The sequence below is a fragment of the Peromyscus maniculatus genome, chromosome 4, assembly GCF_049852395.1.
Source record: "Peromyscus maniculatus bairdii isolate BWxNUB_F1_BW_parent chromosome 4, HU_Pman_BW_mat_3.1, whole genome shotgun sequence".
NCBI classification, from domain to species: domain Eukaryota; kingdom Metazoa; phylum Chordata; class Mammalia; order Rodentia; family Cricetidae; genus Peromyscus; species Peromyscus maniculatus.
Window position 1 is genome coordinate 67,926,107 of NC_134855.1, and position 25,701 is coordinate 67,951,807.

At 41.0% G+C, this 25,701-nt stretch overlaps 1 protein-coding gene across 12 annotated transcripts in view; it reads left to right on the forward strand.

Moving 5' to 3' along the window:
• Celf1 (CUGBP Elav-like family member 1) overlaps positions 1 to 25,701 on the forward strand; it is an 82,959-nt gene that overhangs the window by 25,860 nt on the left and 31,398 nt on the right. For 8 of the 12 annotated variants that reach the window (XM_076569925.1, XM_076569926.1, XM_076569921.1 and 5 more), the window contains one exon: positions 21,513 to 21,664. The exons of the other annotated variants lie outside the window; for them this stretch is intronic. In XM_076569925.1, coding sequence (XP_076426040.1) covers positions 21,594 to 21,664 — 71 coding nt within the window. In that variant the 5' untranslated portion in view covers positions 21,513 to 21,593. Of the gene's footprint in view, positions 1 to 21,512; positions 21,665 to 25,701 lie in introns of those variants that run through there. 12 annotated transcript variants of the gene reach the window in all.

The window sequence follows — 25,701 nt, forward strand, 5'->3', positions numbered from 1 at the left end:
AGCAGAGGCTGCTCCACGGAAGCTGCTGCTCCACTTAGCAGCTTTCTATATTTGTACAGCAACAGCAGGAGCAGCCCACTAGCTAGGCGTGCAGTTATCCTTGCACCCACATTGCCGCAGACCTGCTCAGGATTCAGCCAGGGCTTGAAGTTTGTGTTCTTAACGTGCGTCCATCTGTCTGTCTGTGTACATTTTTGTGGAAGACTAAGGTTTTCAAGTAAAAGAGGTGACTTGTTTGTCTTTTTTGGTTTGATTTGTTTAGGTGGGCCAGTTACAAATTGTAGAAAATGAGAAATTTGGGACTGGGTGGAGGAAAGATTTCTTGAGGAGCAGATGCCAGGCTGGTTAATTTAGTGTCAGGAAGTCTCTGAACTACCTTAGAAACATGGCTCACTGAAGAAGTACTTTGTTGTTTGTTTGTTTTTAACAGGTCACAAAGATCAGTTCTTAAAGGTGGGACTGAACATAATTTCTGACATAATTTTGAGTATAAAAAGCTGAGAAACCAGCTCTCTAAAGATTTTGTGTTCATCTCTTTGGGGGTGGATACAGTAGGATTGTTACTTGGCCTTTTGCTGAGAAGAGCTTTGGAGAATGCCTGGTTATTTTTGTTTTTGTAGCTATCTATGCCGTTGTGTGGATTCACGGTGCTTTGCAAAGTTTTGCCTAACAGGCCTTGTAATGCCTTGTGATATCATACCTATTCAGGGAGTAGAGAAGACGTGATCTATAGCGTTCAGGCAATTTTCCAAGTACTAATGTTGATACTATTTTAAAAGACTTTGTTGGCTTGTTCTGAGATTATTTTAATTAATTAATTTAATTGGAGTGAATTAGGTAACTTCAATCTAAAGTGAAGTTCTTTGTTTTTGCTGGTTCCGTTGACTTCTTCCCTGCCCTCATCCCTGTGAGCTGGGAATAGGACTTAGCAGCTGAGGGGGTGAGACAGTTGCTGGACATGTTTATAACTATGGCTCATTTGGGTATGAAAAGACTTTAAATGCTGGAAAAACAACTTTACTCAAGTGACTTCTGTCTGCAGCTGGGTTGATTTAGGTGCAGAATTCTTTGGCTGTTCAGTGATATGTATTCTGTCTTTTCAGACTAAGTCTGGTGGGGACTTTCTCATGGGTTTTGTATACCTCATGACACCCTAAAATATTGACTATAACAATATGTTGGCTTAATCTTCCCCTTGGTAAGTTTTAGTACCCATTGAATTTTTCTGTTCTACTGTTTTCTCATTGATACCATGAACTATTGTGTAGGGGCTTCGGTTAAAGATTAAAATCAGTGATAGCTCTTTTGTTGTTGTTTGAGACAGGGTCTCATGTACGCCTGGCTGTCCTGGAACTCACTATGTAGACCAGGCTGGCCTCGAACTCACTTCTCTTGGTTTTTATAGCTCAGCTTCAGCAACTGATAGACGCCACGGTAGCACATTGGTGTTACAGTTTCCTTTCCATTTTTTGGTCTTTTAAAAAGTAATTTTATAATTTTCCTGCCCTCGTTATTATTACTATTATTAGTATTATTTTGGTTTTTCAAAACAAGGTTTCTCTGTAATCCTGGCTATCCTGGAACTTTCTCTGTAGACCAGGCTGGACTTGAACTTAGAGATCTTCCTGCCTCTGCCTCCCAAGTGCTGGGATTAAACACATGTACCACCATGCCCAGTTCCTGGCCTTATTTATGTATATCCACTTTGAAAGCTTCCACAAACTTATTTGATATGATGAAGGGGAAAAATAAATTTCAAGGAAGAAGAGAAATTAGGTTGGTGAGGTGGCTCAGTGATTAAGAGAACCAGCTGCTTTCCCAGAGGTTCAGTTCTCAGCACCCACATGGCAGCTCACAACCACCTGTAACTCCAGTTCTTAGAGGATCTAATGCCCTTTTCTGACTCTCATGAGCACCGGGCAAACACATGGTGCACATATTTACTTGGAGACAAAACACTCGTGAAATAAATAAATTTTATATTATTCACCCATTTTTTTTGGGGGGGGGGGGTTCAAGGCAGTTTCTTTGTGGAGTCCTGGCTGTCCTGGAACTCTGTAGATCAGGGTGGACTCAAACTGAGATCTGTGTCTGCTGAGGTTAAAGCACATGCCACCACCCCCAGCTAAAAAAAAATATTTTTTTAAGCAACACACTTAGGACCAGTGGTCCAGTATTGAATAAGAGAAAGGCTGTGTTCCTGTTGGATGCTAACAGGCCCAGTTGGGGCTGGTCTATTAGCCAAGCATTGCCTTCTTTCCTGTTTCCCCTCCCTCCTTCTACTGCATCTCAGGTCTCCCATTTCTTAACACATGAACCTGACCTTTCATTTTTAATTTTATATGTTTGGATGTCTTGCCTGCATGTATGCCTGTACCATTGCATGTATGCAATGCCTAGAGAGTCCAGAAGAAGGTATTAAAGCCTGTGGAACTAGAATTACATAGATAGTTATGAGCCACCATGTGGGTGTGGGGAATTGAACCCAGTTCCAAGAGTTTTCAAGTCGAGTCTTTAGGGTCTTTTTTTTTTTTTTTTTGGTTTTTCGAGACAGGGTTTCTCTGTGTAGCTTTGCGCCTTTCCTGGAGCTCACTTGGTAGCCCAGGCTGGCCTCGAACTCACAGAGATCCACCTGGCTCTGCCTCCCGAGTGCTGGGATTAAAGGCGTGCGCCGCCGCCACCACCGCCCGGTGGGGGTCTTTTAAATATAGGATCATAGCCTCCTACAAATAAAGGTACTTTTACTTCTTATATGTATCCTTTTTCTTTCTAATCAGGTAATAATTTTGAAGAGATATAACCATCTTGCTCAAGATTAAAGCTTTCTGAGACTTAACCTTCCACAGACACCATATTTATCATCTAGAATAACAGTAGCAAATGTCTCTTTGAGTACTTTCTGTGTTCTACATGTTGTACTTTCAATTTTTTTTATTTGTTTGTTTTTTTCAAGGCAGGGTTTCTCTGTGTAGCTTAGGAGCCTGTCCTAGATCTCACTCTGTAGGCCAGACTGGCCTGGAACTCTGAGACCCACCTGCCTCTGTCTCCCGAGTGCTGGGATTAAAGTCACGTGCCACCATCACCCGGCTGTACATTTACATCTTAACATCCTGTACAGTAGATACTGTTTATAGCCATTTTTTTCTTTTTTGTTGCTGCTGCTGCTGCTGTTTGCTTGCTTGTTTTCGAGACGGGGTCTCTCTGTGTAGCCTTGACTGTCATGGAACAAGCTCTGTAGACCAGGCTGGTCTTGTACTCAGAGATCCACCTGCCTCTGCCTCCTGAGTGCTAGGGTTAAAGGCGTGTGCCACCACCGCCTGGCTGTAACCATTTTTCACATGAGAAAATACATAAAGATGTTTAGCAAGCTGGGCCATAGAGGCGCAATCCTTTAATTCCAGCACTTGGGAGGCAAAGATGGAGGACCTCTGAGTTCAAGGCCAGCCTGGTCTACAGAGTAAGTTCCAGTATAGTCAATGCTACACAGTGAAACGCTGTCTCTAAAAACAACAGCAACAACAAAAAGATGTTTAACATTTTTACAAAGCTGCTGGGGATGTGGGAATGTAGCCCAGTTGGTAGGGTGCTTCAATAACCTTCAGAAAGCCCTGGGGTTGCTTAGCACCCTGTAAGCTTACAGTGATACCATAGGCCAGCACTTCTAGCACTTAGGAGGTAGGGATAGAAGAGTAGGAAGTACATGGTCATTGTACAACATATAGAAAGTTAAAGGCCAGCTGGGATATGTGAGTATGTTTCAAAAAGAAGAGGCTGGTGGGTAAAGACGCTTGCCACAAAAGCCTGGTGAGTAAGTTTAATCCCTCCTGGAGCCCATGTAAAGGTAGAGAGAGAGAACCAACTCCAAAGTTGTCATCTACTTCCGCACACATGCATGGCATGTAGCTTCTCCTTTCAGTAATAAACTTTTTGGTTTTCGAGACAGGGTTTCTCTGTGTAGCTTTGGAGGCTGTCTTGGATCGCTCTGTAGACCAGGCTGGCCTTGAACTCACAGAGATCCACCTAGCTCTCCCAAGTGCTGGGATTAAAGGCGTGCACCACCACCTGGCATAATAAACATTTTTAAAAAGAAAAATCAATCAATGTTCACAAAGTCACCTGGTTAGCACCAAAACTGGAAAATAAAGAGCCTTGTTATGACTCTATAGAGTTGATGTAGGATACACCGTAGGTTTGTAGTAAGTATAGTGTTTTTTTGCTTTTTTTTGTATTGGAGATTGAATTTAGAGTCACATGCATCCTAGACAAGCCCTTTGCCATTGAGCTACACTCTACTACACACACCTACACCTTTATTCATTTATTTTTTTATTTTTCATTGAGACATCATAGCCTCAAATTCACTAATCACAGATGGCCTTCAACACTTGATCTTGCCTCTAATTCTGTCTCTCTTGTGATGGGGTTATAAGTATGTACCACCGTGTTGAGTTTATGGGGTGTTAGGGATTGAACTCAGGACTTCCTGCATGCTAGTTAAGCACTCTGCTAACTGAGCTGTATCTCCAGCTCCTTCTTTAATTCCCCCCTGCACTGTATACATCTCTTGAAAGGTCATGAAATGGAAGAACCAGCAATTTTTGCCTCATCTAAAACTATGAATTTTGTCAGGATAACAGGGAGATCTGTTCACAAGGAGTGACACTAAGAGAATTTGTGGGTTGACCGTGAAATTGCCATGGAGCATAACAAAAATATGATTATATCCAGAACATGATAAACAATTACCACAAAGAATGAATTTAGACAGGGGAATAAGAATCAGTCATTTTAAGCCGGAAGGTAGTGGTGCAGGCCTTTAATCCCAGCACTCAGGAGACAGAGGCAGGCAGATCTCTTTAAATTTAAGGCCAGCCTGGTCTACAGAGTGAGTTCCAGGACAGGCACCAAAACTACACAGAGAAACCTTGTCTCAGGAGACAAAACAAACAACAACAAAAAACTAATTTCACCAGTTTTACCACTTGAGAGGCTGAGGAAGGAAGATCCTGAGTTAGGAGGCCAGCCAAGAGTTCAACTATCAAGTTCAGGCCATACTGGACAGTGTAGCATGACCTAGTCTTAGATAAACACATAACAGAACCCATTTTTGTGGGGATTTTTAAAAATTTATTATATGCATTGATGTTTTGCCTGCCGTGTGTGTCTCTGTGAGGGTGTCAGGTCTCCTGGAACTAGAGTTACAAATGTGAGCTGTTATGTGGGTGCTGGGAATTGAACCTGGGTCCCCTGGAAGAGCAGCCAGTGCTCTCAACTGTTGTGCCATCTCGGCCAGCCCAATATTCACATCCCCTTGGTTTTTCGAGACAGGGTTTCTTGGTGTAGCCCTGGTAGTCCTGGAACTCGCTCTGTAGACCAGGTTGGCCATGAACTCACAGAGATCCCCTGCTTTTGTTAGGATTAAAGGCATGAGCTACTATTGCCCTGCAAAAGTTGTTTGTGTTCCAAAGTAATGATTGCCTTCCCCTTGAATGTGTGTCGTCTCTCTTTGTGTGTGTGTGTGTTTGTTTCTAATGCAAGTCATAGTTTATTAACAGTGTTCATGAAGGCAGGGAATGGGCCCTTTTCTTTACGTGCACTTTCCTTAGATCTAAAAAAGTGGGAACACCCCCCCCCCCCCCCGCTGTCTCTGTGAATATATGCCACATGTATGCGTGCCTGTGGAGGCCAGAAGAGGGCATCAGAGTCTCTAGAGCTAAAGTTACGGGCCATTGTGAACCATCTAAGATTTGAAGGCTGAAACCAAACTCAAGTCCTTTAGAAATGCAGCAGCAAGGACTCTTAAACTTGACCATCTTTCCAGCCCTGGGTTCTCTTTTTTCATTGATGGAGCTCCTGTTTTCTAAAGAACGTGTTTTTGTGAAAGTGAAGTCAAATCACTGACAACTTGAATTTTGTGATACAGTCAAGATATTTTAAATTGTGATTTGAAGCAGGTGTTGTAAATCCTGTGAGTATTTAAATGTGAGAAGTTCTTTTAGGAACACAATTGGAAAGTGATGAAAACATAATTGAACTCACTTTTCAAAAAAATAATGTAGAGAGAGATACTTGAATTGTGTTCTTATATGGTTTGTCCTTAGATTAGAAATGCCTCACTCGCCAGGGCTACAGAGCGATCTAGGACAGCCTCCAAAGCTACACAGAGAAACCCTGTCTCGAAAAACAAACAAACAAAAAACTCCAACCAACCAACCAACCAACCAACCAACCAACCAACCAAAGTGCCCTACTCACTGGATAATGAAAGCAGAGTTACCATTTTTCCCTCTTTTGTTTCTCATGTTTTAGACAGGGTCTTCCTTTATAGCCTAGCATGTCTTGGAACTCACTGTGCTAGCCTATCCAGACTGATTGTTTTTTGAGGGGGTGGGCTTTTTTCGAGATAGGGTTTCTCTGTGCAGTTTTGGTGTCTGTCCTAGATCTCACTCTGTAGACCAGGCTGGCTTCGAACTCACAGAGACCCGCCTGGCTCTGCCTCCCGAGTGCTGGGATTAAAGGCGTGCATCACTGGTTGTTAAACTCATGATCTTCCTACCTCAGCCTATTGGAAGCTGAGGGTTACAGGTATGAACCACAAGTGGTGGAGGTGAGGCAGGGAAAGGGGGTTTGTTTGTATTTTATCAGATGTGCCAAAACAGAAAGACAGTGGAGTTTCCCCGCTTCCTAGATAAGACCTTATGGGAGCATCCTGCCTGAGTGCCCATGTTTGGGAGGGAGGTGGGGGTAGTTAGTTCAGGTAGGTAAGTTTCTTGGCTACTTGCTTGGTCAAAGTTGTGGAGGTGGTAGAAGTTCGGTGCTAGGTGCTGTGGAAGACCTGGTGTGTGTTGTCTGCTTTGTGTATGCCTGCCTAAAAAGTGAATGAGAAGGACAGTGAGAAGACAGTGTTATGCTGGCTAGATTTAGGGTGGGGAAGGAAGAAGCGGGGACTTGCATGACAAAGCCTACAATTGGGTCTAAACCTCCTTCTGAGATTGGGAAGACAAAGGCAAGGTGTAGTGGGAGAAAGTTCCTCCTCCATTCTCTAGAGCTGTCAAGATTTCCATACTGCTTTGATTTTTTTTTTTTTTTGAGAGAGTAGGCCAAAAGATGTATTTATAGAACTTTTTTTTTTTTTTTACATACTATCTTACCCAGTCCATTGCCTTCCTTACTGGAATTCATCTAATACTGCACTCTGCTTTAGCAAGAAAGATTGAAGAAAATGTACACAGATACACAGCTGAGTGAGTGATCAAACTTTTAAAGTAGGCAAGGCATAATAAGGCTTGTAGTTCAAGTTGCCTGAGTGTCAGGTGAGTTGCTACAATAATTTTAATCAGTGTGATACAGTTGTCCAATTTACATGTGATATATTGCTGATTTATTGGGACAGTGGCTCTTTGTACAAAAGAGTTTCAGGCAAAGCAAGAAAAAAAAATGCAAAACCAAAATGTTTGGAGCACTATATATGTTGGGATGTTTATGCTGTCCTCTTAGGTTTTTGTTTGTTTGTTTTTTTGTTTGAGACAGGCTGTAGTCTTGTGTAGCCTTAGCTGTCCTTGAGAGATCAGCCTGCCTCTGCCTCCTGAGTACTGGGATTAAAGGTGTGTACCATCATACCTGGCTATAGTTTTGTTTAAACATTAATTGTATGTGTCTATGTGTGAGCACACAAGTTCATGCTAACAGTGCTATATGGAAGCCAGAGGACAGCTTGAAAGTACTGATTTTCTCCATGGCTGTTCAAGGTCAAGCTCAGGTCATCAGGCTTGGTGGCAGTGCTGAACATGCCATCTTGCCAAGCCCGGTGCCTCATGGGACTTTAAAAAAAATTTCTGTCATGTCAGGCTTGGGAGCATATGCCTTTAATCTCAGCAGTTGGGAGGCAAAGACAAGCAGATCTCTGCAAGATCCAGGCCAGGCAGGTCTATACAGTGAGTCTAGGCTATCCCAGGATTACCTAGTGAGAGCTTGTCTGTAAGGAGAAAAAAAAGTCTATTGAATAGGCTGTATATCCACATGTAAACAGTTCAACTGGTAGTCGACTTCTACAGCTAGATTATTTATTTTTCTGTAAATTTGTTGCCATTCAAGCCATGTGTGATTCTTACTTTATTATATAAATAGATCCTGATCACTTTTTTAAATAGTTCTACAAAGTTCTGTTTTCTGATTATACTATGGTTTATTTTATCAGACTTAAATTGGTAGTGGTTTTTTAGGTTTTGTTGTTGACAGTATTCTTTTGAATGCCCTTGTCCATACTTTGTACATATCAGGTACGAGTTTATTTGCATAATATTTTTCAAGAACAAGAACCTGTAGATTGAAAAATAATGCCCAGTTTTCAGTATCAGTCAGATACTTTAAAAATTCCTTTTTGTAGTGTTGGACCCCAAAGTTTTTAGGGTCACAAGTGGGCGCCCCAAGAACCCAGACTCCAGTCCAGTTGATGCAACAGCATGAGGATTTATTAAGCTTCTATATAGAAGGGCAAACTCTGCTCCTAAGAGCAAGAGCCGCCGCTTACTACAGCCCCATAAGGGCTTATAAAGGAAAAACCCATAAAACCCACAAGATTACAATTCCCATACAATTTCGTTTCACAAGCTCTGGTCTGATCACAGAGTGATCACAGAGAGGGTACAGTTATGTCAATAGGTACATTCTTCCCGAAACCTCAAGGGAGGTATCAGGGCGGGAGTGGAGTTTACACAAAGGTCACAGTGGTCCTTCCTAGAACACCTGCAACTATCCCAGTCACAGTTGAGCACATCTCTTAACAGAAATCTTTCTTTCTTTCTTTCTTTCTTTCTTTCTTTCTTTCTTTCTTTCTTTCTTTCTTTCTTTCTTTCTTTCTTTCTTTCTTTCCTTCCTTCCTTCCTTCCTTCCTTCCTTCCTTCCTTCCTTCCTTCCTTCCTTCCTTCCTTCCTTCCTTCCTTCCTTCCTTCCTTCCTTCCTTCCTTCTCTCTCTCTCTCTCTCTCTCTCTCTCTCTCTCTCTCTCTCTCTCTCTTTTTTTTTTTTGGTTTTTCGAGACAGGGTTTCCAGGGTTTCTCTGTGTAGCTTTGCGCCTTTCCTGGGACTCACTTGGTAGCCCAGGCTGGCCTCGAACTCTCAGAGATCTGCCTGGCTCTGCCTCCTGAGTGCTGGGATCAAAGGCGTGCGCCACCACCGCCCGGCTAGAAATCTTTTTACATTCTTATATGGTTGCAGGGGAGATTGAACAATGGCTGAGTCAGCTTGCTCTTGGAAGTAGATTTTTTAGTTTCTCATTTCCTGGTGCTTGAAGTTTCTCTTTTCCTGAGGCTTGGGGGTGTGAGCCTGAAGGGCTAGGGTCTTTCAGTAGTTTACAGATAATAGTATTCATTAAGGATACTATTAGTAGGTACGCTAGCAAGATAACTCATTGGGTAAGATTGCTAACTGCCAATTCTGACAACCTGAATTTGGTCTTGGGAGCACACACACTAAATAATTGTAAAATTTTTTTAAAAATAATTATTAGGAAAGAACGAGACTTTAATGTGGTAGTCATCAAACTATTACCTTGTAAGTGGTTACTAGAATGAACCATAGGACCTGAAATATTTGGACAGTATAAAAAAACTTCCTTTTTAAGGCCAGGCATGGTGACACACGCCTTTAATCCCAGCACTGGAAGCAGAGCTCAGGCGTATCTCTGTGAGTTCAAGGCCAGCCTGGGCTACAGAGTGAGTTCTAGGGCAGGCGCAAAACTACACAGAGAAACCCTGTCATGAAGAAGAAAAAAACAACTTTTTTTTTTTTTTTAAACTTTTAGTTATTTATATTTGTTTTTATGGCTGTGTATGTACAGACAGTTGTGAGCTGACATTGTGGGTGCTGACAGTTTAACCTGGATCTTCTGAAACAGCCAGTACTCTTAACCGCTGAGCCATTTCTCCAGTCCAAGAAACTTCCTTGAAATGAGTGTAATTATCAGATCTGGTAATCAGGGAAGTGCTAAATTCCCTGGAAGAGGTAGGAATAGCTACTCTGAAACTTTATCATTCATTCTCTGGAGGACAAGCCTTTGCCAACAGCCTGCATGTGGAGGTCCTGAGGCAGTTGTGGTCTCAGAGATCTTGCAGGTTGACACAGCATATTGCTTTCAATGGCTTAGCCAGCTCACTTGCCCTCCTCTTAAACTTCTGAAGAATTTATGGTTCCTGTGTCTATGAATTATCTCTCTGTTAATTTTACCCATTTATGATCCTCAGCAATTTGAAAAATGTTTATAGTGTTCAGGTTCTGTTCAGACCTTGTCTCTTAAGCACCTTACATATGTATGAGATCATCTTATCATCAGAATTACCTGTAAATTCCAGGTAGTAGTTGTATCTAAAGTTTACTAATGACTTTAAGAAAGTAAAAAAACAAGTCAGGTTTAAAGCTGGTCGTGGTATCACACACCTTTAATCCCAGCACTGGGAGGTAGAGGCAAACCGATCTCTGAGTTCAAGGCCAACCTGATCTACAGAGGGAATTCCAGAGCAGCCAATGCTACACAGAGAAACTGTGTCTCAAAAAACTAAAACAAAATGAATACCCCCCCCCACACACACCAAAAAGAGAAGTGAAAGCAGTGGTATACATGGTGGTTCCCACATGTAATCTGCACGTGGGAGGCGGAGGTAGGATTGACACAGATTCAAGGCCAGCGTAGTCTGTATAGCAAACTTGCAGCCATTAAACTGCACTTTATTTCCTCTGCTGTAGCACAGGGATATAAAAAAGCTCAGCTCCAAGTGACTGGGTGTTTATTCGTTCCAGTTTACTTAACTGAAAAGTGGGGGTGAAAAATCCTGAAGAATTGCATTTGAAGCCAGCACAGTTCAGCAACATATATGGAAGCTTTTTGGAAGGCTGAGGCAGGAGAATCTCATTTTCAAGTCTAGCCTTAACTGCATAGCAATATCCTGCCAAATAATGAATGAATGAATGCATACATGCATGCAAAAGAATAAATTTTCTGACCATACTCAAATAATTATAAAGCCATTTCTAGAAGGTTGTGAATTACTGTCATAATAATTAGGATTATAAGGTAATTTTAAAAACTGACTTTTGAAAAAAATTATTCTGCCTACATGATGCTAACATATGGTGTAGTCCTGATGAGTTTCACAAGTGGGTGGAAATCAAAATGCATTGGAGAGAAGAGCAGTAGTGACTCACTCGATTTGGCCTTCTGGCAGGACAGTGAAATTAAAGAGGACTTGGTAGCCTTACAACATGCCAAATTTGAGCGAATAATACAGAGTATTGTGGAAAAGTCAAATGTTAGGTCTTTGTTAGATTAAGTGCTTTGTCTTCAGAATCCCTCTCTAGAGCCTACACCTCTTCCATCCTTTGGAACACTGAATTCAAACTAGAATGATAGAAAAATGATAATGCAGGAGCCTCCATTCTGCCCAGGAAGAGATGGACCTCAGCTTAGCCAGTGTACGCAAGGTGCTGCATCCAACATTTTCTTTTGCCCAGTACTGAGAGTGGTGCTGAGATGGGAACAGGAAGAGGCATAGAAATAGTGGAGAAGACAGAGGACACCTTTTGGGGGTCAGTTTTCACTATCCATCTTGTTGAGGCAAGGTCTTTCAAACTCCAGACTTGTCAGCACACAACTCTCTTTGGGGTAGTTGTCCTCATTTATTTTCCAGTCTTGGCTCTGGCGTGTGTGTGCTATGTCACCACCGCCCTGACAATTTTTTTTTAAGCAAGTAGGTGATGTTTGTTATTCACAGCTTCCTTGCTCTTTATTCTTTGAAACCCTCCTTTGTGTCCTGTTTTGTTTTGTAACAAAGGCTCATGTGGTTCAGGCAGGCCTTGAACTCCTGATCCTCTTGCCTGTACTATACAGGTCTGTACCACTGTATTTGGCTGTTTTCCTGCTTTAAAGATGGTAGGAGCAAAATCGGAAAGACAAAGCTTTTCAACACATTGCCATACAGAGAGTGTATTACACTAGATCCTGTCCTTACCTTCCATGTAAGGGCTCACTGTGGAAGACAGTGTTCATTCTTTTTGTGGGTGTGAAGGCAGAGTTTCTGTCCCACCAGCAATTCCCAAATACCTAGCAGCTGCTTCCCAAATTGCCACACAGAGGTTTATATTAATTATAAATGCTCAGCCAGTAGCTCAGGTTTATTTTAAATTAACCCATAATTTTTATCTATGTTTAGCCATGTGGCTTGGGACCTTTGCCCAGTACAGCATTCTCATCTTTTTTCCTTTTCCTCTGGCTGGCAACTCCCAGCTCCGCCCTTCCTCTTCCCAGCATTCTTAGTTTGGTTGCCCCGCCCATACTTCCTGCTTGGCTACTGGCCAGTCCAAGTTTTATTAAACCAGTTGGAATGACAAATCTTTCCAGTGTACAAGAGGATTATTCCGCAGCAGGGGTGCATTAGTTTTCACTTGAAGAAAACTTTGGAGCCAGGCATAGTGGTGATTGCTTGTATTCTCAGTCAGCCCTTGGAAAAAACAGGAGGGCCAGGCGGTGGTGGCTCATGCCTTTAATCCCAGCACTCAGGAGGCAGAGCCTGGCGGATCTCTGTGAGTTTGAGGCCAGCCTGGACTACAGAGTGAGTTCCAGGGAAAGGCACCAAAGCTACACAGAGAAGCCCTGTCTCAAAAAACCAAGAAAAAAAAAAAAAGAAAGAAAGAAACAGGAGGATAATTATAAGTCTGAGGGTGTGTAGGCTATGGAGTGAGACTGTATCTCCCGTCTCCCGCTCCCAGAAGTCTTTGTCTTAGTATCAATTGAGGAAGTGGTATTGGGGATTGAACTAGGCCTTGCATCCTGACTAGCACTACATCTGATAAGTCTCATACCTATCATGATATGGAAGAAGGGATACTGTAAAAGCTAGTCACATATGAGCCAAGCATGATGCCTCTGATTGCAGCAATTAGGAAATTGAGGCAAGATTTGGAGGTTATCCTGGGCTGCAGAGCGAGTTCAAGGCCAATCGGAAATACAGTATGAGACAGTCTTGAAAAAGAGTTAAGTTACATAGTTAGTAGTGTTCTAAAATGGTTTCGCTGAGTTTGGGGAACTAGGACTCTTGGCCTTTACTTTGTTCTTTACATCCCATGAAACAATTAGCAATGGAAATTTAACCTAGTCTCTGCTCTTCAGGGTAACTACTATTCCTGAGTCTTCTCCAGACTCATCATCTCAATAAAAGTTGGGACCTCCTGCATTGTGGTTGCATTTCAAAACAAAACAGGTGCAGATTATCTTCCATAGCACCTGAATTCTTAGAGAAGTTCTACCCTAAATGGTGATACTGTGTAAGATTGAATGAAGTGTTGTGAATTTAGTAAATGGAAGCTCCTTTCTTGTTAGTAACTTTTTCTCTTTGGTGCTAGAAATTGAAGGCAGGCTTTGCATATGCTGAACTTATGTTCTACTACTGAACTAAGTGCCCAGACCCCCTTTTAATGTTGAGTCTTTCTCACTTGTAGCTCAGGCTGGCCTTGAATTTAAGTCAATCTACCAAGTGCTAGGATTGAAGATGTGAGCCATCAGGTTCTTGCTTTTCTCCATAGCTTTTGATAGTTACAGGCAGGTTCAAGTAAATGGCTTTTACAAGTTTTTTTCTTTTTCTTTTTTTTTTTTTTTTGTTATTGTTCTGTTTTCTTTTGTTTCAGATACGGTCTCTCTACATAACTCTTGGCTGTCTTGGAACTCACTCTGTAGCTAAGGCTAGCCTCAAACTCACAGATCTGTCTGCCTCTGCCTCCTGGGATTAGAGTTGCGCTCCATCATACTTGGCTTTACAAGTTTTTGTTACTGCTTTTAGTATGAGTTCTGCTTTTATAATTATTGGGATATTAATTAATTAATATGATTATTGAATATAATCATTACTTTATTGCCAATACTGGAAACTAATTAAGTCGATACAATACTTAGAGCACACTGTGTGTGTTTTTTTGTTGTTGTTTGTTTGTTTGTTTGTTTGTTTTGTTTTTTTGGTTTTTCGAGACAGGGTTTCTCTGTGTAGTTTTGGTGCTTTTCCTAGATCTCGCTCTGTAGCCCAGGCAGGCCTCGAGCTCACCGAGATCCGCCTGGCTCTGCCTCCCAAGTGCTGGGATTAAAGGTGTGCGGCAGCAGCAGCACCAGCAGCGGCAGCAGCAGCAGCAGCAGCAGCAGCAGCACCACCACCACCACCACCACCCGACCAGCACACTGTTAATCCTACCTATTTATTAGGCTGAGGCAGGAGGATTGATTGCAGCCTGAATAATGTATTGAAACCCTATATTTTAAAAAAAAAAAAAAAAAAAAAAAACACCTTTTTTGTTTAGAGACACTCAGTGGAGTGCTTACTTAGCATGCATGATGCCTGGATTCAGTTCCAATCACTGAAAAAAAGTAAAAACAAAAAACTTGCATATGTCTTATGCTAGTGAGGAGGAGTCTTTGGAGCTGGAGAAATGGCTCAGTTATTAAGAGGGCTTGTTACTCTTGCAGAGGATCCAGATTCAGTTGCAAGTGTCCACATGGTGGCTCCCAACCATCTGTAACCAGTTGCACCAGGGTTCCTCATGATGTACATACACACATAAAAGCACTCAAATCACATAAAATAAAGCAAAACAAAACAGAGTCTGTTTTCAGAGAGGGTAGGTCTCATAGTTCTAGGTCTAGCTTGATCTTTCAAAATTCTTTTTTAGTTTTTTGAGACAGGGTTTCTCTATGTAGCTTTGCACCTTTCCTGGAACTCACTTGGTAGCCCAGGCTGGCCTTGAACTCTCAGAGATCTGCCTGGCTCTGCCTCCTGAGTGCTGGGATCAAAGGCGTGCGCCACCACCGCCCGGCGATCTTTCAAAATTCTTATGCTTTTCAGGTAGAAATTATCCTTGATGACTTTGAGCAATACCCTGACTATAGTTGGATCAAAGTACAGCTGGAAGGAGTTATAAATGGAAGTTTGTAGGAATTGGGACAGTTGCAGAATCAATCTCTGCTTGTAAGATTATTCAATAATGTTTAAAAATAAGGCAAATTGGTTTTGTGGTTCTTTTCTTTGCTTTTACCTTCAGTTACTTCCTCATCTTCTGATTATTTTGGTTTCAGTGGTTCACCACCACCTTAGGGCCACCAAGATGGATTTACAAAGTCAGGAACTTGGTTGCCTTTGAAAAGTTTATGCCTAACACCTACCTATTCAGGAAAATTGCTTTGGGGGAAATAATAGTATCCTCTCCACATTAATAACATGTTACTTAATTGCAGAGAATTATATCTTTTAGCTTTTCTGTGGCCTCCTGTCCCATAGCAGGTGGGTTAGCTGGAGATGCATGTAGCTCATGTAGTTGATAGAGGGCTTACCTAGAATATGTGAAGCTTTGGTTTCTATCTGGATACTTATTAACTAGACATGGTTGTACATGCTTGTAGTCCCAGTACTGGGGAGGTGAAGGCAGGAAGGTCAGAAGCTCAAGGTCATTCTCAGATACATTGTTTTCAGGCCAGTTCCATGCAGAAGACCCTGTCTCAAGCACAAAAAGAATACAACAAAAATGATAGTTCTGGTGACTGCTTTGACTACCTAAATGTACTGAAATTCAACCTCTAAGTCTTGTTATTTGCTATGAGATTTGGGGGCAAATATCTTTTCTGCCATTTAGTACTTTAATTCTCCAACTTTTAGTTGATGTTTTAAAATGAGTTTTGAGCCAGGCATGGTGGTGCATGCTTTTGATCCCAGCACTCAGGCGAATCTCTGTGAATTTCAGGGCAGCCAGGGCTACACAGAGAAACCCAGTCTCGAAAAAACAAACAAAAATATGAAAGAAAGAAGGGAGGGAGGGAGGGAAAGAAAGAAAGGAAGGCACTTCAAGAGAGGTTCTTTGATTTTTGCTTTGAGTGAGAGTAATCTCAGAACAGGGTCTTTCTGCTATGCTAGCCTTTGTGCGTGGCACTGAGCAAGAAGGAAGAGGAGAAGAATGATTAAAAACGGAAAGAAACAAAACTTTATCATTTTCAAAATAAATTCTCGTTACTCTTCCTTCTGCCTTGTCATTTTCTTAGTATATCATATATAGAAAGTTTACGTGCAGACTAGCTTACACATCGAACATTGCTTTCTTCGTAAGTTATTTTAGATTTGAGGCAAGTTTTAAAATGTGTTTTGTTTTGTTTTTTTTTTTTTCTTTTTTTCCCCCAGAGCTGAGGACTGAACCCAAGGCCTTGCGGTTGCTAGGCAAGCACTCTACCACTGAGCTAAATCCCCAACCCTAAAATGCATTTCTTTTTCACTTCACACACTCCCCTTTAGAGTTGTCTGACTTCTGTCGCAAACTCATAAAGACTGTTGGTCTAAAGTCATCCTTTCACAATTTTGCAAAATAATAATAATAAAGTAGGTTGCCAACTCAACTCAGCATTTTTAAATATGCAAGATACTGGGTTGGGAGTTCTAGTATAGCAGTCACTAATTATATTAAAAGTTCTCAAAACAGAAAGAAGGAAGGAAGGAAAGAAAGAAAGAAAGAAAGAAAAAAAAAGAAAAAGAAAGATGGTGTGTGGGCATTGGACCCTTGGATCTGGAGTTGCAGGCAGTTGAAGACTGCCTGGCAGGCGTGCTGGGAACCAATCAGCAGTCTTCTGGAGGAGCAGCAAGTACTCTTAAGCCTCTAAGCCCTCTTTGCAGCCCCAGAAGTACTCAATTTTTGAAATGGAAATTCTTTGTAGTTTGAATGTTCTAAGTTAAAAGTTTAGGCTCTTCTGGCTGCTTACTTTGAAGTGAAATCCATTGCTTCTTTTCTGTATCCCTCTGTCATCTAATGATCAGCAGGTAGGGAAGAGGTAGGCATAAACAATCCACTTAGTAGTCTGAGCCTATGGCTGTTTTCTAAATATTTTCACTTGTAGCTTTCCTTGCATAATTTTTTATTTTTAGTGATATAAATTTTTTTGTTTTTGTTTTTTTATGTTGTTGTTCGGTTTTGTTTGTTTTTTTTTTTTTAAAGGATTCGGTGGTAGTCCATAATCTCTTCTGTTCTTACATAACCAAATTTCATGTTACTGCTCTTTCAAAGACAGATTATTGGAGCAAACATAAAAATATGTTCACCTATCATTGTACTCCCTATTTATGTCAGTCAAGATGGCTATTTGGGGAGTTGGAGAGATGGCTCAGCAGTTAAGAGTACTTTGTTGCTCTTGCAGAGGACCCAGGTTCAATACCCAGCACCTACATGGTGGTTCACAACCATCGTAAACTCTAGTTCCAAGAATCCAACACCTTCTTCTGACGTTCATGGACACCAGGCATGGATGTGACACACAATACGTGCAGGGAAACACACACAAAATATAATGAATGAATGAATGATGGCTATTTGGACTTGCCTCCTAGGCTTTTTTTTTTTTTTTGGCTATAATTTTCTCTACTAATCCAGTTTTATATTTTCATGCTAAATTTATTCATTTGTATATTCTAAATGCAGAGTGTGCTATTTTGTAGAGTCTGTTTTCCTTATCTGTACTTGCTTACTGATGTTGTTTTCTTTCTTTCTTTTTTGGGGTGGGGGTGGGGGAGGTGGGTTCAAGACAGGGTTTTTTTCTGTGTAGCCCTGACTGTCCTAGAATTCCTCACTCTGTAGACAAGGCTAGCCTGTAACTCAGAGAGATCCCTCTGCCTCTGTTGGGATTAAAGGCTTGTGCTACTACCACCTACCTGGATTGTTACCTTAAAAAGAAAGAAGGAGAGGGAGAGGGAGAGGGAGAGGGAGAGGGAGAGAAAGGAAGGAAGGAAGGAAGGAAGGAAGGAAGGAAGGAAGGAAGGAAGGAAGGAAGGAAGGAAGGAAGGAAGGAAGGAAGGAAGGAAGGGTAGGAAAAGCTAGGCATGGAGGCTTTAAGCACAGCCAGGGCTACAAAGAGAAATCTCAAAGAACAAGACAAAAACAAACCAACCAACCAGGTGGAAAATATTTAAGACAAAACAGACATTAAACACAGAAAGAAGAGGAAATAAGATATCCAGAGTGAAAGGACGGGATGCAGATAGTCAGAGGAAAAGTTAACAGCAAACCCTGAGTGAAACCCCTTCTGCCGCCTCAGCTCCAGTGAGTACATTTCTATGAACAACAGATTTCTAGGTTTTGTTTGTTTTTTGTTTTGTTTTTTTGAGACAGGCTTTCTCTGTGTAGTTTTGATGCCTGTCCTGAATCTTGAGCTGTAGACCAGGATGGCCTCGAACTCACAGATTTGTCTGCCTCCTGAGTGCTGGGATTAAAGGCATGCACCACCTCCGCCCAGGAGATTTTTAGTTCTTAATTTCTGTATTTTTATATTCATGTGATTTCTGTTATCACTTAGTGTTATAATCCTTTTAAAAAACTGAATGAATTGTAAACTATTTCTCTGCTTTCCCCACAAGTTCATTGCATTGAATTATACTGCGATAACTCTTGGGATCTGCCTAAAGAGATACTCTTCTCCATGGAGTAACATTTCCATATTAGAGGATTTTGAAGCAATAGTGCTTTATAAATCATAAAATGGATTTTAATGATTTTTATTTTATATGCATTGGTGGTTTTGCCTGCATTTATGTTTATGTGAAGGTGTCGTATTCCTAGACCTGGAGTCACAGACATGGGTGCTGGGAATATGATTCTGGTCCTCTGGAAGAGCAGTCAGTGCTCTTCACCATTGAGCCATCTCTCTAGCCTTATAAAATGGATTTTAATATCAGTGTAATAAGCACAGAACTTGTAGGACCTCCCCTGTTTTCTTTTTAAAGCTTCTATTAAATGAGCTCTCAGAATTTTTTTGAGTAAAAGGTCTATCTTTGAGGGGGGCGGGAAATCAGTGTTTCTTGGCCCATGGTTTAATGAAAGTATTGTAAGGAGTATATATCCTTTCATACATTGGGCAGTGCCTAGTGATTCAGTTATATCTCTCATGTTTAAGTACTCCCCCCCTTTAATAGGTAGTATGATTTTAACATGTAAAGACATAATTAGAATTTGTTTGTCTTTAATGAATTATAGAAATATAGCAACAGCCAGTGGGTCCCTTATAACTTGATTTCTCTTTAAATGAATTCTCATTTGATCTAAAAAGTCTAATTTGATCTTCAACTCAGAAAGTTATTTCTTCGGTCACATAACTTTCTATAGGATGAGGAATGTTATCAGCTCCAGCAACTATAAGAACTTGGACAACAATCCTGCCAGTAACTTAAGCAGTCCCAGCTAGGGGTAGTCTGCATTCTGACTGGTGAACAGGCTTGTGGATTGTTTGTAGTCTCTCCTCAGTAGACTTTTACTTATGCTTCATCTTTAATGGAATTGGAAGAGTGTTTCTGCTACTTCCTTCCCCAGAGTTGACCTTCAGAACCCAAAGTTTTGACAAAATAGAAAAAGTATTCTCTGTTAACTGTTCTAGAAGTGGAGTGGCTATGTATAGACTTTGGAGGGGAAACCTAGCTTCTGCTCTCTTGGGTCAGGTGAAGATAGACGTTAGCCATTGTTACAGACTAGAAGTTTTAAGTCACCTTGTCACATGCTGTCCTTCTTTTTATGGTTTAGGAATTTGTTTTCTCTTGTTTGTTTGAGATGGTCTTTTGTATTCCCTGCTGTCCTTGAAATTCCCTATGTAGCTGAGTCTCACCTTGAACTGATCATCCTGCCTTTATCTTCCAAGTGCTAGGATTACAAACCTGTAGTACCAGCCCCACTTCATTTTACTTCTTTTATAAACTGAATAAAACATTTTCCAAAGTTTCCTGTGTTGTGAGCTGAGCTCGGATGAAGTGAAATCTTTGCAATAAGACAACCCTAATGATAAAAATGGAAAGGAAGTCTGTGAATTTTGAGGGCTTTCAGAGCTAAGTTTTAGAATCATTGCCTAAATATTTAAATGCCACCATTTGTTGTTTAGAGGGATGTGGAGCTAAATTGAGACGGGAGCACACATCTGCTTTTATTGCTAAGTATATCCGTCTCAGCGCTCTCACAATGGAATTTTTATGTCTGCATTCACCAGTCTTGGTTTTTTGCAACAATGTTTTCTTTCACCTTTTGGTACTAGGGATTGGATCTCTGTTGTTACACATGCTAGGTAAGCCTTCCACTGGACTATTATACCCCTAGACCTTAAGGAAGGTAAGAAGAGGTGAAGAGAGTAATCCTATATTGCTGTCTTCCTTCCCCTGTTTCGAATTTGTGTCCCTATTAGACAGAGTTCTTTTTTATTATTAGCACTAGTGGCTTTTGTTTTTTTATTTCATTAGACAGGCCAACAGATGAGCTGGGTGGTACACGCCTTTAATCCCAGTGCTCAGTAGGCAGAAGCAGTGAATCTATGAGTTCAAGACTAGCCTGGTCTACAAAGTGAGTGCCAGGACTGTTACACAGAGAAACCCTGTCCTGAAAAATAAATAAATGAACGAACGAACGAACGAACGAACGAACGAACGAACGAACGAATAAACGAAAGGCCAACAGATGCTGGGAGTAGTGGTGCGTGCAAGAGACAGGTGGATCTCTGAGTTTGAGGCTAGCTCAGTCTCAGTGAGTTAGTTCACTGAGTTCCAGGACACCCCAGAGCTATATATGAGACCCTGTCTACAAAAAGAAGAAAGAAAGGCCAGCAGGAAACTAGGAGGGGGGGGTGTTGAGGGGGGAGGTTATTTCCTAGTATTGTATTAAGAAGGAGGCAGACTATTACTATTCCTTTTCATTTCTGGCAAGTTAAGATTCAGAATTAGTAAAGAAATTGTGCCTGTGCCTACCTAATGAGTGATACTGAACCAGAGTTTTTTAAAAGCTTGTCCAATGAGCCACTGATTTCTCACTGTACTCTCAAAGAGAACAGGGCCAGTCCCTCAGAAGTCATTGAACAACCAGGTTTAGGTGGCCAGTTTGACAACAGCTTGCCCTGGCCTGCTTCTTGGCCTTCCTGTCCTTTTGTGACTGTTCTGTGGTTAATTAGAACTCAAAGACTGTGCTCGTTGCTATCTTCCACACGTGGAAACTAAGTTTAAAACCAAGGCCAACAACCAGTTCTTTTATAAAGCGTTTTTGGACCACATCAAGTGAGGTGGATTTTTTTTTCTTGGTTGGTTACTTTTTTGTTGTTGCTGTTATTTTGTTTTGCCTGTTTGCTTTTTCCTTCGGGTAACTTTAGCTTTCTGGGATGTAAATAGTGATTTACAGGGAGGACTTTGGAGGATGTGAAACAAGTTTGTGTTTCTTCTGCTTTGTTGGCTACACTATCTTCATGAATCTGACACACTATTTGTCTGACAGTGCACTTAGTACTGCTTCGCCAGGGAAATCACACAAAACAAGCCTGGTGCATCAGCACTTTCATTGTGTGCGGGGCTGAGCCTCCCTTCACATGGTCGCATCCCCGTTTTAGCCCAATACTCCCTTTCCCTGCCCCTTCCCCAGACCTGCCTCTTTCTGTGGCACTTACTGCTGGTTTCCCTGAGCTCCATTTCCACTTTGTGTTTTTTGTGGGGCCCAGGAAGCTAAAGCTGTGTGTATTTGTGGATCAGACAAGTGCAGCAAGTTATTATCATTGGCTTCTGAAGGGGAGAGTGAGGTGATGGCTGCGTTTAAGTTGGATTTCCTTCCAGAAATGATGGTGGATCATTGCTCTTTGAATTCCAGTCCTGTGTAAGTATTTTTGTTGTCTAATTTTTATTATAAGCAGAGGGAACTGGGCTGTTTTATTATTATTATTATTTGGTGAAACCGGTCCCTTAAAAGAGAGAAGAAAAAATTAGAACGCTCGCATTTAATTCTCTTAATTATTTAGTCTAATTCTCATAACTGCTAATTGCCTCCAGGATGTAACTAAATTCTTTGCATGAAGGTACACTTGATGTATGGCTAGCAACATCAGTTCAAGTGTGCTGGCTCTAATCTCCTCAAACTGTAGTCTTTACTCATGTAACAGATTCCAAGGTGTTTTTTAAACTGTGGCTTTATTGCTTTGGGTTGGGTATGCAATGTTAAATAATCCTTTGGGAATTGAGTATTTTGTTATTCATTGTTTTTATTTATTTATTTATTTACTTATTTTTTTGAGACAGGGTGTCATGTAACCTGGGCTGGTCTGGAACTCCCTATGTAGCCGAAGATGACCTTGAATTCCTGATCCTCCTGCTTACTCTTCCTGGGTGCTGAGATTGCAGGCATGAGCCAGGAAGCTCGATTTTGCTGGGCGTAGAACCCAGATTTTATATATATATTAGGCAAACACTCTATCATCCTCAGCCCCTGCTTTTTTTTTTTTTTTTTTTTTTTTTTTGAGACAGGGTCTCCCTATATAGCTCAGATTGGCCTCATGATTCTCTGCCATACCTGCTGAGGTGCTAGGTTTTTTATACTTGTACCACCATGCCCTGCTAGTTTTTAACTCTCATACTGCGAAGCTCCTGTCACAGAGAACACTGGGAGTTAATGGATAGTATTATTTAGTATTGTATGTATAGTGTTATATGATGTATTAACCTGTGAAGTATAATTCTGAACCTTAATTTTCTCCCCCTACCTCCTTGCTAATTGAAAATACAGTTCAACATGTGATTTCAGTAATACTAGGTTATCTTCATAAAAAAAAAAACAGTAAAACAAAAAAAAAGATCAATTTTGATTGGCAGTTTGCTCAAATAAATTATGGGTGCAGAAATTGAAGACCTTGTTAGCTAGCCAATATGTTAACCTGGCCCTGAGTTGGGGCAATAGGGAATATGAGTTCTGGACTTTGTAAAGAAGGATCCGATTTCTAACTTGATTTCCATCAAAATCTGAACTCTGTGTTATTTCATTTACCTTAAGCAGTGTCCCTGGTTTCATCACTTTAACTAAGTTCAGAATAACCTTGGAACATCAAGTAAATGTACCTTTATTGAAAGCCAAGAATGTTAGTAGGAGAACGTTCCCTAGGTGAAAGATAGTAGTGTGAATCTTTGAAGTTAGGTCTCCTTGTTCAGATTACACCCCTGAGACAGTTGTGAGTAATAGATACTTTGTGAGGTCGTTTTGAGTCTCGAAGTTAGCCATATTGCTCTTTTGAAATGGATTATATGCCTTCTCTATAGTCCTCCAATAGCAATTTAGATGTTTTTTTTTTAATAACAGTTCTTTACTGTCAAAATGTTATTTTAGAAGTAGTTAAAAGGGCAAATTGCAGTAAGCATTAACTATCAAGACTCAGCACACCAAGTATGCTCATATCTCAGAATATATACTAGCTAAAATTGGAGTCTGTGGCTCAAATTATCTTTGCATTCTAGAAGTTTCTTTTTGTGCTTTGCTACTGCCTGTTGAACATTCCAGTGTTTTCCTCAGCTCCCTTCCCCTGTTCTTTGGCCTTTTCTTTTTGTGCTAGAACTTAGCTTGCTGAGCAAACATGTTCTGAGCTGTACTCCATCCATGCAGCCTCCTTCCTTTGTTCCTTTTCTTTCCTTTTGCTTTGTATGTATGAAGGGTTTCCTGTATGTCAGGCTGGCCTCTTAACTTTCTGTGGAGGCGAGGTTGACGAACTTGTGGTCCTCCTGCCTCCACCTCCTGTGCTTTGTGATGGTCGTCATATGCTTCTGCTTCCAGTTTATCCAACCCTGGCATCAGACAGACCAGGGTTTCCAAGCACTCTACCATCTGAGCTACCAACCTCAGCCCAGTTTCTTACCTTCTAAGAGATTGAGCTAGGCCACCATTCTACAAAGTCTGCGACAGAACCATTGCATGAACATCACCTGGAACTTAAAGGTCCAGATTAGTTTTTATGTTAAAGTAAGGTCCAAGACTGTTTTAAGTATAATGTGTAGTTTTTAATGTACATTGAAGTTTGAAACAAATGGATTTAATGTGGGTATTTTGAGTTAATCAGAGTAGATTGTTTTTTTTTTTTTTTTAAATCCAAAGTCATTTGCATCTGTTTTTGTGACCCATCTTCACCAAAGCTTTGTAAAGCTAAGCGCTTTGGCTGTTGCCCCTATTTTACAAATGAGGAACTCAGTTGAGAGAGGCCATGACTTGCTTGCTGAAGATAACTGATGTCAAACTTGGACTTCTTTTTTTTTATTAGGCGGGGGCAGGTACTAGACCCCGTATCAGTGAGTGGCTTGTATTTCCATGTTCTTAGATCCACTTCCATATGAATGATACACCACCACAGAATGGAGCTTATGATGCAGGGTGTGTATTCGTATGCATGCGGGAGTTGTTGGAAATAAAACCCAGAACCTTGTACATACTAGATGAGCGCTTTACCTCTGACCCACTTTCCCAGCCCCAGGATAAAGAATTCTTGAAATTGGTGCATGCTTGCCACCTGAAAGGTCCCTGAAAGTTCCAGGGAACCCAAATACCCTTTCCTGTTCTTCTGCTCATGTCCTGGGTTCTTGGTTGTGGTGAAGCCTTCTACTAGCTATTCTTTTCATTTGCTTATACTTCAAGATACACTATTCTCCAAGGGTTAGTTAGGTCTAAGCCTCTAGCTCTCTAATTGATTAATCTCCTTTCCTAGCTTCTCTGTTGCTCAGGACTTTACTTTTTTTTTTTTTTTTTCTTTCCTCAGGACTCTACATTTTTTTAGATGCCCCAAGCTCTATAACTTGATTCTAAATCTGTCTATTAGACATCTCTCTAATGGCTTCCTTACAGAAAAACAATTTTCCAAATTGTCTGCATTAGAACCCATGACTCAGTTTTTCTCTCTCACCTCCTTGGAGTTCCTTAAACTTCACATCCTAGGGATGTGATGGGATCATGACCCAAAAATGACTATGAGAGCAACTTTATATAGAATCTCACACACACACACACTGAGACTCACTCTGTAGATGAGGCTAGTGTTGAACTCACAGACATCTGCCTGCCTTTGTCTCTGCTAGGATTAAAGACATGTACCACCATGCCTGGCTCATTTTGTTTTTATTTTTGAGACTGTCTGGCTATATAGCCCAGGTTGACTTCAAACTCATGATGCACCTACCTCTACTTGCCCAGTAATGGAGTTGCAGATGTGCACATTCTTGGCTGGCTTGCCAGGTTTTTGTTTTGAGAATTTTTGTTTTTGTTTTTTAATAATAATAATAATAATAATAATAATAATAATAATAATAATAATAATTGGTTTTTGAAGACAGGGTTTCTCTCTGTAGCTCTGCTATCCTGGAACTTGCTCTGAAGACCAGGCTGGCCTCAAACTCACAGAGATCCACCTGCTTCTGCCTTGTGAGTGGTAGGATTGAAGGTGTGCCGATTTAGAATAGCAAGAGAGTGGTAGGATGTATCTGTTGGGAGCGAGAGGCTAGAGAGAGAATCAGGAGTTCAGGATCATCCTTAGCAGCATAGGGAGTTTAAGACCTGCCTGGGCTATATAAGACCCTGTTTTAAAAACAAAAGGAAGGAAGAAAATCCAAGCTCTTAGTGTATCACAGGAAGTCTGTCTTCTGGGTCTCTCCAACCTACCTCTTTTTCTATCTTGATTCCTAATCACTCTCTTTCTTTTCTATTTCTATTGATTTCTGTGCTCTTAACTCCCAAGTGTAGTTTTTCTTCCTTTCTGTTCTCCGTCTCTCATCACTCTTAGACTTTTAGTCCTCCATGCTATATATCATTTCTCCTAGTTCATTCATCTTAAATCCCAGCCCATACTCCTCCAAATAAGATCAGGTTATTAGCCACACCCACACACAACC